Raw genomic sequence first — 15,564 nt, 5'->3', positions numbered from 1 at the left:
TGGGGCTTTGGGTCAGCTGAGGTGGGGAGGGGAGGGGTCTGAAGAGAACTTCAGACAAGAGGCAAGATCTGAAATTTTTAATCTTGTTTGGGTTTCCAGTAAAATTAACTTGGCTGCTAAAGCTTGGTATTTGTGGGAGCTGGAAGAATGCCTCAAGGGAGCAGGTGGAACACAGGAGGAACCTGCAGCAGCAACACGTAGCTGGCATTTCCAGGGGCCTGCAGCAGTGACATATAGCTGAAGATAGGCTGCTGCCTGGTTGTGAGGGAGGCTGGGGCAGGAAGTAACCCGGATGCCCTGGGTTGCTCCTACCCCCATTCCTAGACAAGGAGTCTATAGCAGAAAGAGGCAAGAGGCACTGGGGCAAACTCCAGGTCCAGAACCCTGGGCTGGGGCTATGGGGTGAAGAAGGCTGAGCCGCAGGGCTGGATACTGACCTGGCCTCAGAGTGTCAGGGTCAGGTCAGCCCCTCCCACGAAGCGGGACTGGATACAAGTCACCTGAGGCAACTGGGCTTGGAACCGCCTGATGGCCACCACATTGATACCAGGACACATGGCCACGTCCAGTACTCGGAGCTGCTTGCACACCTGCCTAATGATGTCCAGCGTTCTGTGGGGAGAAGACTGGCTGAGTGCCTGACTCATTTTGGAGCCCCAGCCCACCCCTGCACTATGGCTCCATCTGCTGTGTATCACCAGACCTACTCACTGCTCTGTGAGCTGACTACAGCTGGACAAGTTGAGGTGCTGCAACCTGGGCCAGGACCCAGCTGCCTGGGCCCAGCCCTCATCACTGAGGCGGCTGCAGTGACTCAGTGACAAGTGCTCCAGGCTAGGGCAGCCCCTGGCCACAGCCTCCAAACCGATGTCTGTGAGCGCTGGCAACAGGCTCAGTGACAGTTGCCTCAGCTGGGGGAACTGGAGCACCTGCAGGAATGGGGTTACAGCCAGTTGGTGGAATATGGCACTGGACCCCAGAACCTAGAGCCCATCCAGATTCCCTGTCCCCATGCAGGGGAGACAATAAGAAAGAAACATTTTTCCAAGTAAGAAATGGGTTGGACCAGTCCCCAGGCACCATCCCCAGGATCCTTAGCCACACCTTGGCCAGACTGGCGTCAGTCAGCTTACTGCAGGCTGTGAGGTCCAACTCCTGCAGGGCCTGCAGCATGAGCAGGGAGGGGCCCTGTGGCTCAAGAAAGGGTTCTGAAGCCTGTTGCTCCAGCTCTGGGTGCAGCTGTGGGAAGAAACCCCTCCTCTTCAGTCCTTCCTGAATTTGCCTTTAAATGCTCCTACAGAGAGACTCAAGGAGCAGAAAGGCAGTAGAGCCCAGGGGCCGCCCCAGCCTCCCTGACCTCCGGGTCCTCACCTGAGGACCTAGTGCAGGTTCCTCAGATGGTTCCTGCAGCCCCAGAAGCCCCCAGTCTTGGAGCTCCTGGCACCAGGCCAGCCGCAGGACCGAGAGGTGGGTGAGATGGGTGCAGATGGCCTGTATGGTCCGGTTGGTGAGGGTCATGCAGGAAGATAAATCTAGCACCCTGAGTCTCAGACCCAGTGCTGAGATTACAGAGAGCACTGAGGCATCCTAGGAGTAAGGTGAAGAGGAGAGGTTGGAGCAGCAGCTTGTGCCTGTGCTACCAGACTTGGCAGGGGTCACTAGCAGGGGGTCTTTCCAAGGTTTCTGCTCCAAGGCAACAGGGAGCTGCCAGGGGATCCAGGTCCCTGTGGTAGTTGTGAAAGTTTAGAGTGGACAGGGTGGGCTGTGGGGGTGGGATGTCTGGAGGAGTCTGCTGAAGGACAAACTCTTATGCTATGGCTGGAGCAGGAAGAAGACAGGTGGAAATTTCTAAAGCAGCTAGCTACCTGTCTGCTCCACAGCTCACTGGGCCAGGGGTGAACAGCTGACCCTAGCTGAGCCAATGAGATATTCTCCCTCCAGAATTTGAAACACAACTATGAGGTGGTGGTGGTAGTGAGGACCACCACCTACTAGGAGAAGTCTGGTGGGGGCAGCAGGAGGTAAAGGCAGAGCAGAGGAAGGTAGTTTTAGAAGACCTGGAGGGAGCTGTAGAGGCACAGGTACATAGGGCCTGGAGAGCAGCTAAGAGACTCTGGTGGCAAACAGAAGACAGAATGGGCAGAGAAGAGACAGTGCAAAACAAGGTTGATGTTTTAGGCTGGGAATGCCCTTGTCAGAGAAGGAATAATCCAAGAAAGTGTGACTGACATTTTTAGACAAAGAGGCTGCCCAGCGAGACAGGATTAAACCCTACAAAGGTTTAGCTTTAGCCAGGAAGTGGCCCTGGTGCTCTCATGTCACATTACCTCCAACAGACTCTGCCCAAACACCTTCTCTGTGGCTCCTTCCCTGCCATTCTCTTCTATTGCCCCCTTCTCCAGCCTTTCTGTTTCAGAACACTTGTCCTCAGCACACCTGCCAAGACTGCAGCAGTCACTTGGCAGTGAGGTGCTAGGTCACCTCACAGACCAGGCCACCCTTGCTGTGTTGGACCTCCCTCTGCCAGGGTCCACAGTGGGGGCTCTGGGGAAGTGCACTAGCACCATCTTCTGTCTGACTGCTGTCTTCTTGCAGACCGTGGCCCAAGTTCAGCTGTAACTAGTACTTCTTGGATGCAAACACTGGTAGTCCCTCCCTGCAGCCATAGGCCCAGCTTACCCCACCTCCACCCTGAGAAAGAGATGGTACGCTCACCTTCAGCGAAGAACAGTAGGCCAGCCTGAGGGTGGTCAGTGGGGATGGAGCCCCATGCACTGAGCCCAGAGCCTGGGCCAGTCCCTGCCCACTCACCAGGCAGCACTCAGCCATGTCCAGGCTCCGCAACTCCCGCAGGCGCCCCAGGGCTGTGCACCCCGCGTCTGTCAGTCGTTGCAGTTTCCCCAGATTCAGGCACTGCAGGTGCTGCAGGCCCCGGCTCACGGCCAAGAGTGCCCCATCAGTCAGTTCTGAGCAGCCACTGAGATCCAGAGAGGTAAGTCTTGGTTGCTGGCGGCACAGAGTGGCCACAGCCTCTGTGGAGAGGTCCCGGCAGCTGTGCAAGCTCAGTTCCTGCAGCTGCAGCCCAGCCACCTGGCCCAGAGCCTGGAGGGCCTCAGGTGGCAAGCCAGTGCCACTCAGGTCCAGGGCACGCAGCCTGCTAGCTCGTTCTTTTATAAATCGGAGCACATTGCAGAAGGAGAGTTTGGAGAAATAGGAGTCCTGAGTGCTGATAGGGCCCTGAGCTGCACCTAGCTGGAAGGTGAGGTGGCAGTAGGCCAAGGAGAGGCGCTCCAAGTTGGGTGCACAGCTGCCGAGCTGGTTAAAGCTGAAGTCACCCAGGTCTCGCAAGCCAGCGAGGTTGAGCTCACAGAGGCCACTCAATGCCTGCCGGACATTCTGTGCTGTCTCAGGCTGAGCCAGCAGCATGCCTGATGTGAAGAGGCTGTTACAGCCACTGAGGTCAAGGATGCGCAGGGCTGGGCATCCTAGGATCAGGGCCACAAAAGATGCTTCTGTGGGGCTGCCCCCACCCAGGCACAAGCTCTGCAGGTGTGGGCCTAGGTGGCAGGCAACAGATTGCAGCACCTGCTGTGAGGTAGGTGAGCCATCCAAGTTGGTCAGGCTAATGCAGGAAATACCCCTGAGGCCCAAGCTCTTTATGGCTGGGAGGGAGGCCGAGGACACTGGGATGTTGTATTGAACATTTGCCTAAGGGAAGCAGTAAGCCTGGGGTTAGGTCACAAAGGGTCCTTCCACGATGAGAACCCACTGTGATGTCTTGTGTGGTTAAGGGGGATTCAGGTAAGAAGTGGGGGCTACCGCTGGATGTGATAGCAGACACCTGTAATCCCAGCACTTTGGAGGCTCAGGCAGGAGGATCACTGTGAATTTGAGGCTATCCCAGGCTATGTAGTGAGTTCAAGGACAGCCTGAACTACATAGCAAGACCCTGTCTCAAAAAAAAAAAAAAAAAAAAAAAAAAAGTGGAAGCCAGGAAGATAAGTCACTCTGGGGTCTAAAGGGAAATGACTATCAGGGGAAGGCAGGAAGGTCAGTGAAGAACAGGCCTGGATGCCTCAGGAGGGGCAGGGACAGAGTGGGGAGTTAGCATGGTGAACACAGGAGGACTGTGATGTGACCTGAAAGGCGGCCCAGTGCAGTCTCCCTAAGGTGCAAGGACAAAGTATGCTGGACGCAACCTTTGAGACTCTCAGAAGGAGGACCTAACGTCCATAGACCTGGTCTCCTACTCCAGGAATTTGGCCTTGGCTAAGCACCCAGCATTCCCCACTTTCTAGAGAGCATATAAATAGCCCTAAAAATAACAGGAAGTGGGAAGAAATGAAACAGGTGCCACTCATCACAACCCTCCCCAGGGGCCAGAGGCCTGGGGAAGGCAGTGAAGCCTAGGTTTCCTGGTAGCCCCAGAGTGTCTCATGCACATGAATGCTTGCAAAAATGGATTTCATGTGGAAGCAAAAATGTGTAAGAGTGTGTGTGTGTGTGAGAGAGAGAGAGAGAGAGAAATACCTACAGGATTCCCTGGAATTGAGCCTTGAGGATTCCTCCAGCACATCTCTGGAGGGGACATCCATCTGCCAGATGAGAAAGGATAGGCCAGATGTAATAGAGTAAGTCTTGGAGGTGCCAAGGTAGTTGAACTGGCCCTAATGTAAAGGTATAGAGAACCCTTCCTGGTCCTTGTCATGGCCCAGGAAGTTTATACTTATAATTCCATGGAAAAGTTATTGGAATTCTAGTTAATTCCAAGCTACCACTTCCAGTGTAACCCATGGCAAGAATAAAGACACTAAGGCATATTTGTAGTTATGGGGAGCCAAGGTGTCCTAAGCCCAGCTATGATGATGGCTAACGGAACAAATGCCTTGACCCAGGGCTGAACCTGGGTTTTATTAATTCATGAAGAAAAGAATGGCTTAAGGACAAGTGACTGTGAGAATGGTGGCAAGTAGGTGAATGCCATGAGCTGGGCTAGGTAGGAGGCCTGAAATCACCTAAGCAACATGCAGAGAGAAAGATATGCAGAAAGAATAATCTGCATAACACAATTGTAGTATGTGATGTTTTGGGGTCGGTGCTTCAGCTCTGATGTGTAATCTTCTATGCCTATGCCCTGGGAAGTCATAGCTTCTTATCTTGAGGCTCAATCCCAGCCAACAGTGACAGTGTGGAGCACAGCTCTCCATCCCACCTTGCCCCAGTACCTGTTGTCTTACACATTATCATCTCAGCTGGACCAATCTGCATTGCCTAAAGCCAACTGAGAGGATAAGGAAAAGTCCTAGCCAGCTCTGCACACCTCAATACACGGAAATAGGGTCAGTTTCAGCCAAAATGGGGACAATTGCTCCTCCTTCAAGGAGAGTCACTTAGGTGGTCCTCCACATAGAGGGTTGAGGAACAAGAATGGGCAGGGCATGGTTGGAGTGGGGTGGGACCCTGGAGGGAAACTCAGGGCAACATTATGGGAATAAGCTGGTTTGTGAAGGAGTCTGCTAAGAGACCCCAGGCTAAGACAGGTAGAACCTCCCCAGATCTTGTGCCACAGGGTACCAAGAGGAAGTTAATTTGTGCAAAATAGGTTTGTGAGAAGAGGAGAGGGCCTGAATTCTAAAATCCTAGCCCTGTTTCCTAACCTCTTGCTCAGGTTGCAGGCAAGTGGTATTCAAACAAGGCTCTGTTTTAGTATGGTCACGGTCCTGATGCAGGAAAGCAAACCCCCAAACACCTACCTTGTCGGTAACTGCAAAACAAGCCATTGTTCCCTGCTTACATCCCACAGCATAGCACCAAAAAGTAGAAGTGACAGACAGAATGCGCTTCTGCAAAGTCTTACAACAGGGTTCTCCTAGGAATCATGGATCCTATTCTTAGGTGTAGATTCTGTGCCAGACAGAAGGAGCTACCCATGGCAGCCATGGAGGGGAGTGTGTATAAGAGATGGACCCAGCTTATAGTCTGTCATATGGACCCCTTCTAAAGCCTACTTTGTTTTTTTGTTTTTTTTTGGTACCGGGAATTGAATTTAGGACCTTGTGCTTGCCAGGCAGGCACTTGTGCCACAGAGCTATATCCCCGGCCCCAACATAGATTTTTGTTTTGTTTTGTTTTTTGTTTTTTTTTCCGGTATCGGGAATTGAACTCTGGACCTTGCACTTGCCAGGCAGGCACTGTGCTGCTGAGCTAAATCCCCAGCCCCTTAAAGCCTACTTTGGATCATGGTCCTTTCCAGTGACAGCAGTACACAGATTCCCTCATGGTGGGGGCACTGCCTCTTGCCCACACCTGTGTCCTGGGAGATGGTTCTTGCCCTCAGCATTCTGCACATGCTCTCTGGGATACAGTGGTGCTGCAGTATGGACAGGGTCGCAGGTGCCCAGATGCCTATGGCCCAACTGTCAATACTCTATCTGGACATTATGGGTAGCTGGAAAGGCCTGGGTCTATAATGGTGGACTCTAAGACCCCAGCCTCTGACTGTAGCCTCCTCCTCCCTCTCCATGTTTCTCCTCTACTCCACTTATGCCCCAGGGCCTGGCTGCCAACTGTGTCTCTCTTGCCCACTCCTTTGTTGCCCACCAGGAGGCTTTTCACCTCAGCTGAGGGTTTGTTGCCCTGCCTTTATCACGCTGCTATGACCACCCCTGCACAGCCAGGGATGATGAGACCAGATGCTTCCTCGGGGTTGGTGCTGGGGACACAGAATGCTGCTGAGGAAGCAGGCCTCCCTTGTCCACATCGCCAGCATAGGCCTCCTCCATCCAGCCTCCCACTCCTTTCTCAGGTTTCAAAGTTCTTTCGAAGCCCATCATCTCCAGTTCGGAGCCTACTGCAGCAGCACCCACCCCCCACTTTCTCAGACATGAGCTGCTTCAAAAAGGAACCAAAGTCCCCAGGTGAGAAGCCTTTCCCTTTCCCTGTTTATGTCAGCCAACTGCCTCCCGCTCTTTCTGTTGCAGGCAAGCCCTTTCTGGCCTGCTGAGCTGTCCCCAGCTCTCCTCCAGGAATCCTGCTTTGCACTTCCTGCCTTTCTCCTGCTCCTTCCTTGGAGGCCACAAAAAATACAGGTGTGTGTGTGTGTGTGTGTGTGTGTGTGTGTGTATACGTGCACACATGTGGTACTGGGGACTGAACCTAGGACCTTCACATGGAAGCACATCCTCAGCCCTCCTCCCCTTTTTGTTTAATTTAGAGACAGGGTCTCGCTAAAATCACTAAATTACCCAGACTGGGCTGGAATTATAATCCTCCAGCCTCAGCCTCCCAGAGTGCTGAGATTACAGGTGTGCACCACCGCACTCAGCTAACAATAGAGACTTGAACAGCAACAAAAAGTTCCCTTTAACCTGCAGTCCCTCTTCTCACACATTTCTCCCTTTCTAGTCACACAAGCTTGCGGGCACAAGGGCACACCCACATTCGCTATCTAGCCACCCAGCACCAGCATTTCCACTCTCCTCCCCGTCTGCCCCAGCCATTTACCCCACCACAGAAATATTCATTGCTGGCAACACCTCCCCACCTGCAGGGTCACCACCATATGGGGGCTTCTCTTCAACCCCTCAGTGTCCTCTCTGCCGTGCCACCTGTTTTTGGAGGTCAGCAGCTCTTCGCCTTGACGCCACCTCCCATTGTGGTCCTGAGACTCTGCCCTCCTGGCTATATTTTTACATTCTAGTCCACACATTCATTTCTTTTGGGGTCACCAAAGAAGAGAGACCTGGGCCATACATGACTGGACTCCCACTGGTTCATTCCACCGGACAGCACACACAAATGCACATATTCATGCTCACTGTGTCCTCTTCCATGTGCCCTCTGGCACACTGCACTTCATCCCATATGGTAATCCTTCCAACTACTTTCTTTCTGATCCAAATCATTTTTACTGCACACTAGACCCTAGGAGTCAGCTGCTTCATGGATCTCTCTCCAGATAACCCTAACACAACACACCACACCCAAATCTGAATTCATCATCTTTCTGGGGATGGTGGGGCACCGCTGTAATCCCAGCTACTTGGGAGGGTGAGGCAGGAGGATCGCAGGTTAGAACCCAACCTGAGTAACACAGCAAGACCCTGCCTCAAAACAGAAAAAGAGTGGGGGTATAGCACAGTGGTAGGGCATCCCTGAGTTTAATGCCCAGTATGAGACGGACAGACAGAAAGACAGACAGAAACAGAGACTGAGAGATAGAAAGACACAGATAGAAAGACAGAGACAGAGACAGATTACCATTTTATCCCCAGCTCTGCTCTCCTAAACTTTCACAGCTGGGGATATAGCTCAGCAGCATAAACACCTGCCTGGCAAGCACAAGGTCCTGAGTTTGATTACCGGCACACACACACAAAAAAGTGAAAACTAAACTTTCACAAACTTCTAGTCACCTTCATTCCTACATCTACAATAACTGAAGTCCCTTCCATTCCACTTTCTTGATATACTGAATTTTGTCTTTCTGCTGCAACTCATTGCTTCTCTAGTTCAGGTCCCCTACGGTCTGTTAGGAATATATCATAGAGCTTCCTCTTCACTGGGCCTTGGCCTCCAGTTTCTCTGGCTCTAATCCATCCTTGATCTTATCAGCAGTGTGATCCTTCCTAAAAGTAAATCTGACCATGCTCTCACACTCTGTGCACAGGACAGGACAGAGGCTAAGCTCCTGACTGCTGGCATTCAAGCCTCTCTGTGTCAGATCATGGCCTAATTCTTCAGCCCACCTCTTCCCATGCCCACCTTCTGCAGCCTAGCTCTGGGCCTCTCTCTCTCTCTCTCTCTCTCCCTGCATGCCCTCATATGTATAGTGCTCGAGACTGAACGAAGGCCTTAATGCTAAGAAAGTACCACGAGCTATACCCGCAGCTCTTTTTGAGACAAGTTCTAAGTTGCCCCAGCTGGTCTTAAACTCGCAATCCTCCCACCTCAGCTTCTGTGGGAAGTCCCATTTCTAACTGTTGTCTCATGTTTCTGTGGGGAGGGGGAAATCCCCATTTCTCACCTACTCCTATTTTTTCATTTGGAAAATATTTATCTCGTGAGTCTTCTTCTCCATGGGGTCTTTTCTGAATCTTTTCTCTCCATTCCCATTATACTTTGCACAGATTCCAAATGCACCCCTCTGTGCTCCTACTTGTCCCCCTCTGGCTATGAGTTCCTGAATGGTGTGTATTCCTCACGTTCACCTCCTCAGAGCCCAGCACAGACAGGAATATCTGAGGGTATCTCAAGTAATTTTCCATCTTCCTTCTGCCTTGTGGCTATGCCAAACCTCTCTGCCGAGGGCCTTTTCTCACTCTTCTGAGACATCCTGGCCTTCAAATTCACCCGGCCAAGTGGCTACTGAGGAAGGAGATGCATCTGAGGAATTTCCTCTGCAGATCTCTGCAAATAGTTCCATGTTTCCACCCCCACCCCTCTGCTTCCTCAGGAAGAACTGACATCTCCAGCCTATGCAAGATTAAGCCTTGCGCACTGAAGCCGCCTGTCTCTGCCAACATCTCCGATGGCGCCCATCATTCCGGACCTTCCCTGTCCCCCAATTCATCCCTGCTCTAGGGACTCTCTCCCTTCAGTACGTAACACATGTGAGGTTTCTGCTAATCAAAATCTCTGTGTCAAGCCCACCTCACCTTCTCATTTCTGCCTATTTCCTTTCTTCCATGGGAGAAATTCCTTTCCCCGACCCTTCTGGAGTTTTTCCCATGGACGCCAGATATTGCTGAAGCCATGGGCAGCCTCCTTGAGTAGTATATTATAGGCACTATTGTTCTTTATTTTGCTAGACTCTTTATGGGCTGTGACACCATAAATCATCCATTTGATCCTTTAAAAGCTCTCTGACCTTGGCCTTCTGTGACCTCCTCACTCTGGAATCTCTTCAGCCCCCTCTATAGATGTTTCTTGCTTTCTGTCCCGTGGACCTGAGACTGGAATCCACCCTTCCTGGCTCCCCTGCCATGCATTCCTGTGTGTGTGTGTGTGTGTGTGTGTGTGTGTGTGTGTGGTGCTGGAGGATTGAACCCAAGGGCTTTTCATTGAGCTATATTATCAGCCCTTTTTATTTTTAAGACAAAGCCTTGCTAAATTGCAGGGGCTAGCCTTAAACTTGTGATCTTCTTGCCTCAGCATCCTAAGTAGCTGGGATTACAGGCATGTACCCTGGTGCCTGGCACATCCATTCTTTAGTGAAATCCAAATCTCCCTTGAATTCCTCAACTAGAAATCCAACTGCCAACTGCATTTTACCATTTAGCTATCCTGAAATTTAAATTTTCAATAAGTCCAGAATCAAATTCCTTTAGACACTAAGATCACTGACACTAGGTAATTCAACAATAAACCATGCTTATAAACATTTTTATGTGGCCAAGGAAAATTCCAATCCAACAGGAAAGGTATTGGGATGGTGTTGGGATTATTTGAGGACTAACCTGGTTAGCTTCTTATCTCATAACATAACTTAAAATAAATTTCACCAATAACAACTCAAACCATAAGAAAGAATTTTTTGTGTGTTTTTTGAGGAGGGTATCACTATGCAGTTCAGGGTGGCCTTGACCTCACTTTGTAGCCCAGGCTAGCCTCAAACTCACAGCAATCCTCCTGCCTTAGCCTTCTTGTGTACACCACCACATCTGGCAAGAAAGAAATATTTTTGCAGTGAACCTAAAACTGCTCTTAAAAAGTCTTTTTTGAAAAAGAGAAATATAAGTATATTCATTAAATCTCTGAAGAGGAAAGGGATCTTTAAGCAACAGTGGGAAATATAAAAAGAAAAGGGATATTCACTGGGTGTGCTGGCACATGCCTGTAATCCCTGCACTGAAGAGGCTGAGGCAGGAGGACTGCCATGAGTTTGAGGTCAGCCTGGGCTCCATAGTGTGTCTGAGGCCAACCTGAACTGCAAAGCAAGACCATTTTTTTAAAAAGTATGTTAAGAGGCAACAACAGAGAAATTTAATTTCTGTGTCTCATAAATAAAAAAAAATCTACCAACCAAATTAAAAGGCAAATATATTAGTGATATATTTCAATAAAAATATAAAGAATTAATCTCTTTAATGTGTAAAAAGTTCATACAAATTGGTAAGAAAAATACTGACTTTACTAGTTAAATGGATAAAGAATATGAATAAAGGAGAGAAAAAATGGTCAGCTAAAGGGAACAACTGTTCAATCTCACTGATAATCAACGAAAGCAAAGTTAAAACAAGAGCTATCACTAAAACTAGCAGAGATGTCTGCATTCACCTTCTGGCTTCCCCACAGCCCTCTCTGACTCGGCCCCTCCAGTCCACTCTGAACTGCACTAGAGTTCTAAGATGCTAATCACACTACATCACTCACCTCTCCTAACATTCCTTCAAGGTGACAGTAATCAGGGAAAGCCAAGCTCTGTCACCTCGCACATCTCCAGCTTACAGTCTGACCCTGTCCCAGTCTCATTCCCCACAAGTATCTCAGTCTCAGTTGTTTCCAGAACTATTCCATACCTTGGTGCCTCCACCTGTGCTGTTACCCTTCCTAGCAGACCCACCTTCACTGTCATCTTGTTCCTTCAGGAGGCCTTCTCTGATGCTGCTAGTCAACCTCCTTCATAGGAGGACTTGCTAGTCCTTCCTGTCTCTGTCGCACCCTTTCATTTCAATGCCACAGCACTGAGTGCATGGCATCGTGATCACTCATATTACTAGTCTTTCTCCTTCACTGGACTATAAGCACCTTAGGGGACCACATCATATTCACCTATATAGCCCCAGCTCTGTACCCAAAGCCAGTGTGTATAAATGTATAATATATATGAACAGACAGACAGATGGATGGATCAATGGGTGGATGATGTATGAGAAGAGCCATGAGCAAGGGGAAGTGAGAGATGGAGAGATGGGCGAGGTGGGTGGGCACCATACCTCTCGAAGGGCATTCTGGGCTGCACAGTACCAAGCCCGATTCACGAGGGAGGCCTCTTTCTGATCTGACAGAGGCAGGAAGCTCAGAATATACGTGAGCATCTGAAGGAAAAAGACAGGGCATTTGGGGGCTGTTAGAGCTGGGAGGCCTTTCGAACCCAGTCCAGTTGACAGCACTCTGGGTCTATAAAGGGCCTTCTAGTTCATCTTGGCTCCATAGCTTCAGGACGTACTCACTTCTCCCTCCAGCCTGCAAGCATCTTTACTGTGAATAAATCTGTACTGAACCCCTATCTGGGTGCATCTTTGCGCTAACTGTTAAGAATCACAATTTCTCAGCTGGGTGTAATGGTGCACACCTAAAATCCCAGCACTCAGGAGGCTGAGGCAAGAGGACTGCCACAAGTTCCAAGCCAAGTTGAGCTACACAATGAGTTCAAGACCAGTCTGGAATACCCTGTCAATAGGAAGGCCCTGTCTCAGGGAAAGAAAAACAGGCCAAGGATCAAACTTCCTATTCAGTTTGGTAGAAAGTCTGTGGGGCACTAATGCAAGATAAACTTAGTTCAAACCTTTACTCTGGGGGCTGGGGATTTAGCTTAGTGGCACAGCGCCTGCCTGGCAAGCGCAAGGTTGTGAGTTCGATTCCCGGTACTGGAGAAAAACCAAAACAAAAAACAAAAACAAACCTTTACTCTGCCAATTGCCCTCTCTGAGCCTGGTTTTCCTTATCTGTAAAATGGCAATTGCAGTGAGATGTAAACAGGCTGCTATGAGAAGTACCACAGCATAGTGTTTTGCAGAGATCAAGAACACAGCATGTCGGGGCTGGGGGTTTAGCTCAGCGGCAAAAGCGCCTGCCTGGCAAGCGCAAGGTCGTGAGTTCGGTTCCCGGTACCGGAGAAAAACCAAAAAACCAAAAAAAAAAAAAAAAAAAAAAAGAACACAGCATGTCAAGTGCTCCTCCGATTCTGCGAAGTCCCACTCCTTCCTCTCCTCACAGGGCCACTCTGGGACCTCACTCGCTCCCCATCTCCTCCACTGCCAACTTGCCTTCTCAGCTGGCTGTAAAGATATCATCCCAGTGACATCTAGGTTAGGGGCTCTGGTCCTCCCTCTGAGGTTGGAGGCTCTAAAGTGAACTCTGAGAGAGGTCACTTGTGCAGCCAGGAATGATGCGATATTAACTAGTCATTTCTTCTAGAATCTTCCTTCCGAGTCCTATAACACTATGTTCTAGGCCTTCACTCAGCACTTCCAACTGCCCTGTTTCTGGATTTTTCTGTGCCTCTCAGAGCTTAGACCGAGGCCTTTGATCTTGTTTATAAAAATAGGAACAACCAATAGTTCGATAGCTTCATATCATCCTGTTTTCCAAGTGCTACTCCAGCACTGCCAATGTCCAGTGGGCCCTTTATTTAAACTGTTCACAATCACTTTTTTTGGAGGGAGGGGTAATCCAGACCCTTGCACAAGTGCTTACCACTGAGCTGTGAGCTAATTCTCAATCCACCCTCACTTTAATTTTAACCAAAATTCAGACTTTGTCCCCTGTCTAACTGCCCCCTTCATTGCCAAGAATATACCCCACTGATGATCCCGGGAATATGTCAGACTTATATTTTTCTGTCCCTTACTCCCATAAACAAGAATGAAATGAGGCCAGGTTAACCTAGGCTCATTCAAGTCGCAGGTCCACCACATCTTAGCTACATGACTTCAAGGCAAAGTACTACTAACTCCCTAAGCTTCAGTTCCTGTATGTGTGAAATGTAGATTTTTTAAAAATCTAGTTTTATGGAGACTAGATGATCTGCAAATGGTTGTTGGAATGGTGTTATTATTTCTACCTTTGCAATGTCAACACTTTAGTAACTCAAGTTTTCAGCACTCCAGACCTAGATTCCTTCCAGTCTCCCATCTGACCTCCTTGCCTCCAAGTTCATCCTTGCTATTGCATTTTTTTATAGCTGTAGGTTAATTTTCCTAAAACAACCTTTTGATTTCAGCACACCCCAGTGAAAGGCTTTGGAGTTCCCTGGTACTCTCCAGACAAAATCTCCACTCTTGGGTCAGCACTGCCAGGCCTCCATTCCTGATTGGGCCTTCTGGTTCCAGGGCTTCCTCAGTCCATCCTGCCTACTGTCCTACAAACACAGTATGTCTACTTTCTTTGTGTATTTGGGCCTCTTTCCTAAGATGTCCTTCCTTAAACTTGACTTCACCAGTCCATTCTGATCTCTCCTTCTCTTTTCAGTTGCTGAGCATATAGGAGGTGCTCAGCCAGAATTTAATGGATTAAATTAAGGATGGACAGTCCTCTACCTCTATTTTCACCAAAAGTTTGCTCAAGGGAGGGGTAGAGAGATAAAGCAGATCATTACTAAGAGGAGAATGACTAATGGTACAGCCTTGGTCAGAGAGGGAAGCCATAGGGGAGAGAGTATTAATGAGGATGAGGACTGACCAAGCCCCCCTTCTCAGGGAGTAGCAAGGAATCCTTCCATAACTAAGATAGTGGCTAAGATCCTGTCGTATGGGCTGAACAGCTAAACTACGAGCAAAGGAAGAAGGGAACAAATTTGTCATCACTGGGGTAGGGGCATGATTTATTAAGCTGAGAAGAGGGTGGCCTTTGTAGAGGGACTAGAGGAGGTAGTGGATGAGGATGGTGTAGCAATCCCATGATTCAACCCCTAAGGAGCTAAAAGCAATGTGAGTGGTCATCCATGGGATCTATAAGGATGGATGGATATCCTCTGGGGCAAAGAGGAAAGGGATGCCATTGAAGGGGACTCACTGAAGTGGGAACAGGCCTATATTTGCCAAGAAGAGGGAGCACTTCAGGATTGATGGGAGAGTGTCATATCTACTATGAGCAGCAGAAGGGGGCTGACAACCTTCAGGACACCAGGGATGGAGAAGCCATTCCCAGAAGTCACAGAGAACAAAATCTCCTGTCCTACCAGAGCAAAGCATTTTTGTTCCTAGCTAATCAAGAGGAACAAAGATCTCATGGTGTGAAAGGAGTAGGGTCAGCCATCACTAGGGGCCTAGGGTCTGGGGAGCAAGTGTGTCTTCGCTGAAGGACCTCAAGGACCATTCCCAGAGTTGATGAGGAGGGAGTAGTCCGTTTCCCGCTGTCAGGGGAACGACCATGCCAAGGGGCCAATGGGGATAAGATCGGTTACCCTTCTGGGACGATGGGATGTAGAGGACATCTTTCAGATAGGAGGGAGAGAGGACTGCCTTCTCAAGGGACAGGGGTGGGAAGGAGGTCTGTCCTTGTGAAGTGCCTGGGAAGTCATCTCCTGGGGCCAACGGAGGAAAAAAGGATGGTTCCCCAAGCTAAGGGGATGGAGCGGCCCAAAAGCGGGGCCGTTACCCAGACCTTGCAGGTCCCGGGATCCACCGGGCAGGTCGCTTCCACCAGGCGGGAGTGGCGGGGCAAGTTGACAGCCCCTCCTCAAAGCTCAGGACCCCGAGGGCGGGGCCTGTCCAGAGCTAGGCCTGGGGACCGCTTCCTCTCACCTCCAGAGGCAGCGACTCCGCCATCGCATCCCTGCAGTCTCCGCCCCCGCGCAAGGCTTTCTGGGAAGTGTAGTCCCACTGGCGCTGAAGGCGGGGC

At 49.9% G+C, this 15,564-nt stretch overlaps 1 protein-coding gene across 9 annotated transcripts; it reads right to left on the bottom strand.

Moving 5' to 3' along the window:
- Positions 1 to 62: 62 nt before the first annotated feature.
- On the bottom strand, positions 63 to 15,522 carry Lrrc29 (leucine rich repeat containing 29). 9 transcript variants are annotated; one of them, XM_013503908.1, is made up of 8 exons: positions 15,468 to 15,522; positions 11,937 to 12,038; positions 2,716 to 3,708; positions 1,372 to 1,587; positions 1,105 to 1,239; positions 712 to 929; positions 501 to 612; positions 63 to 218 (listed from the first exon to the last, which is right to left on the bottom strand). In XM_013503908.1, exons 1-8 carry the CDS (start codon positions 15,489 to 15,491, stop codon positions 153 to 155), a joined length of 1,866 nt encoding a protein of 621 aa, XP_013359362.1. In that variant the 5' UTR covers positions 15,492 to 15,522; the 3' UTR covers positions 63 to 152. The 9 variants fall into 9 exon arrangements, with proteins under 9 accessions (XP_013359362.1, XP_013359363.1, XP_013359364.1 ...); XM_013503909.1 differs by lacking the exon at positions 15,468 to 15,522 and adding an exon at positions 12,626 to 12,646; XM_013503910.1 differs by lacking the exon at positions 11,937 to 12,038 and having other exon boundaries at positions 15,468 to 15,512.
- Between the last annotated feature and the right edge of the window lie 42 nt (positions 15,523 to 15,564).

Source organism: Chinchilla lanigera, unplaced genomic scaffold (assembly GCF_000276665.1).
Source record: "Chinchilla lanigera isolate Chin_1 unplaced genomic scaffold, ChiLan1.0 scaffold00083, whole genome shotgun sequence".
NCBI lineage: Eukaryota > Metazoa > Chordata > Mammalia > Rodentia > Chinchillidae > Chinchilla > Chinchilla lanigera.
The sequence above is the reverse complement of the archived record's forward strand: the minus strand, read 5'-3'. Positions and strand labels throughout refer to the sequence as shown.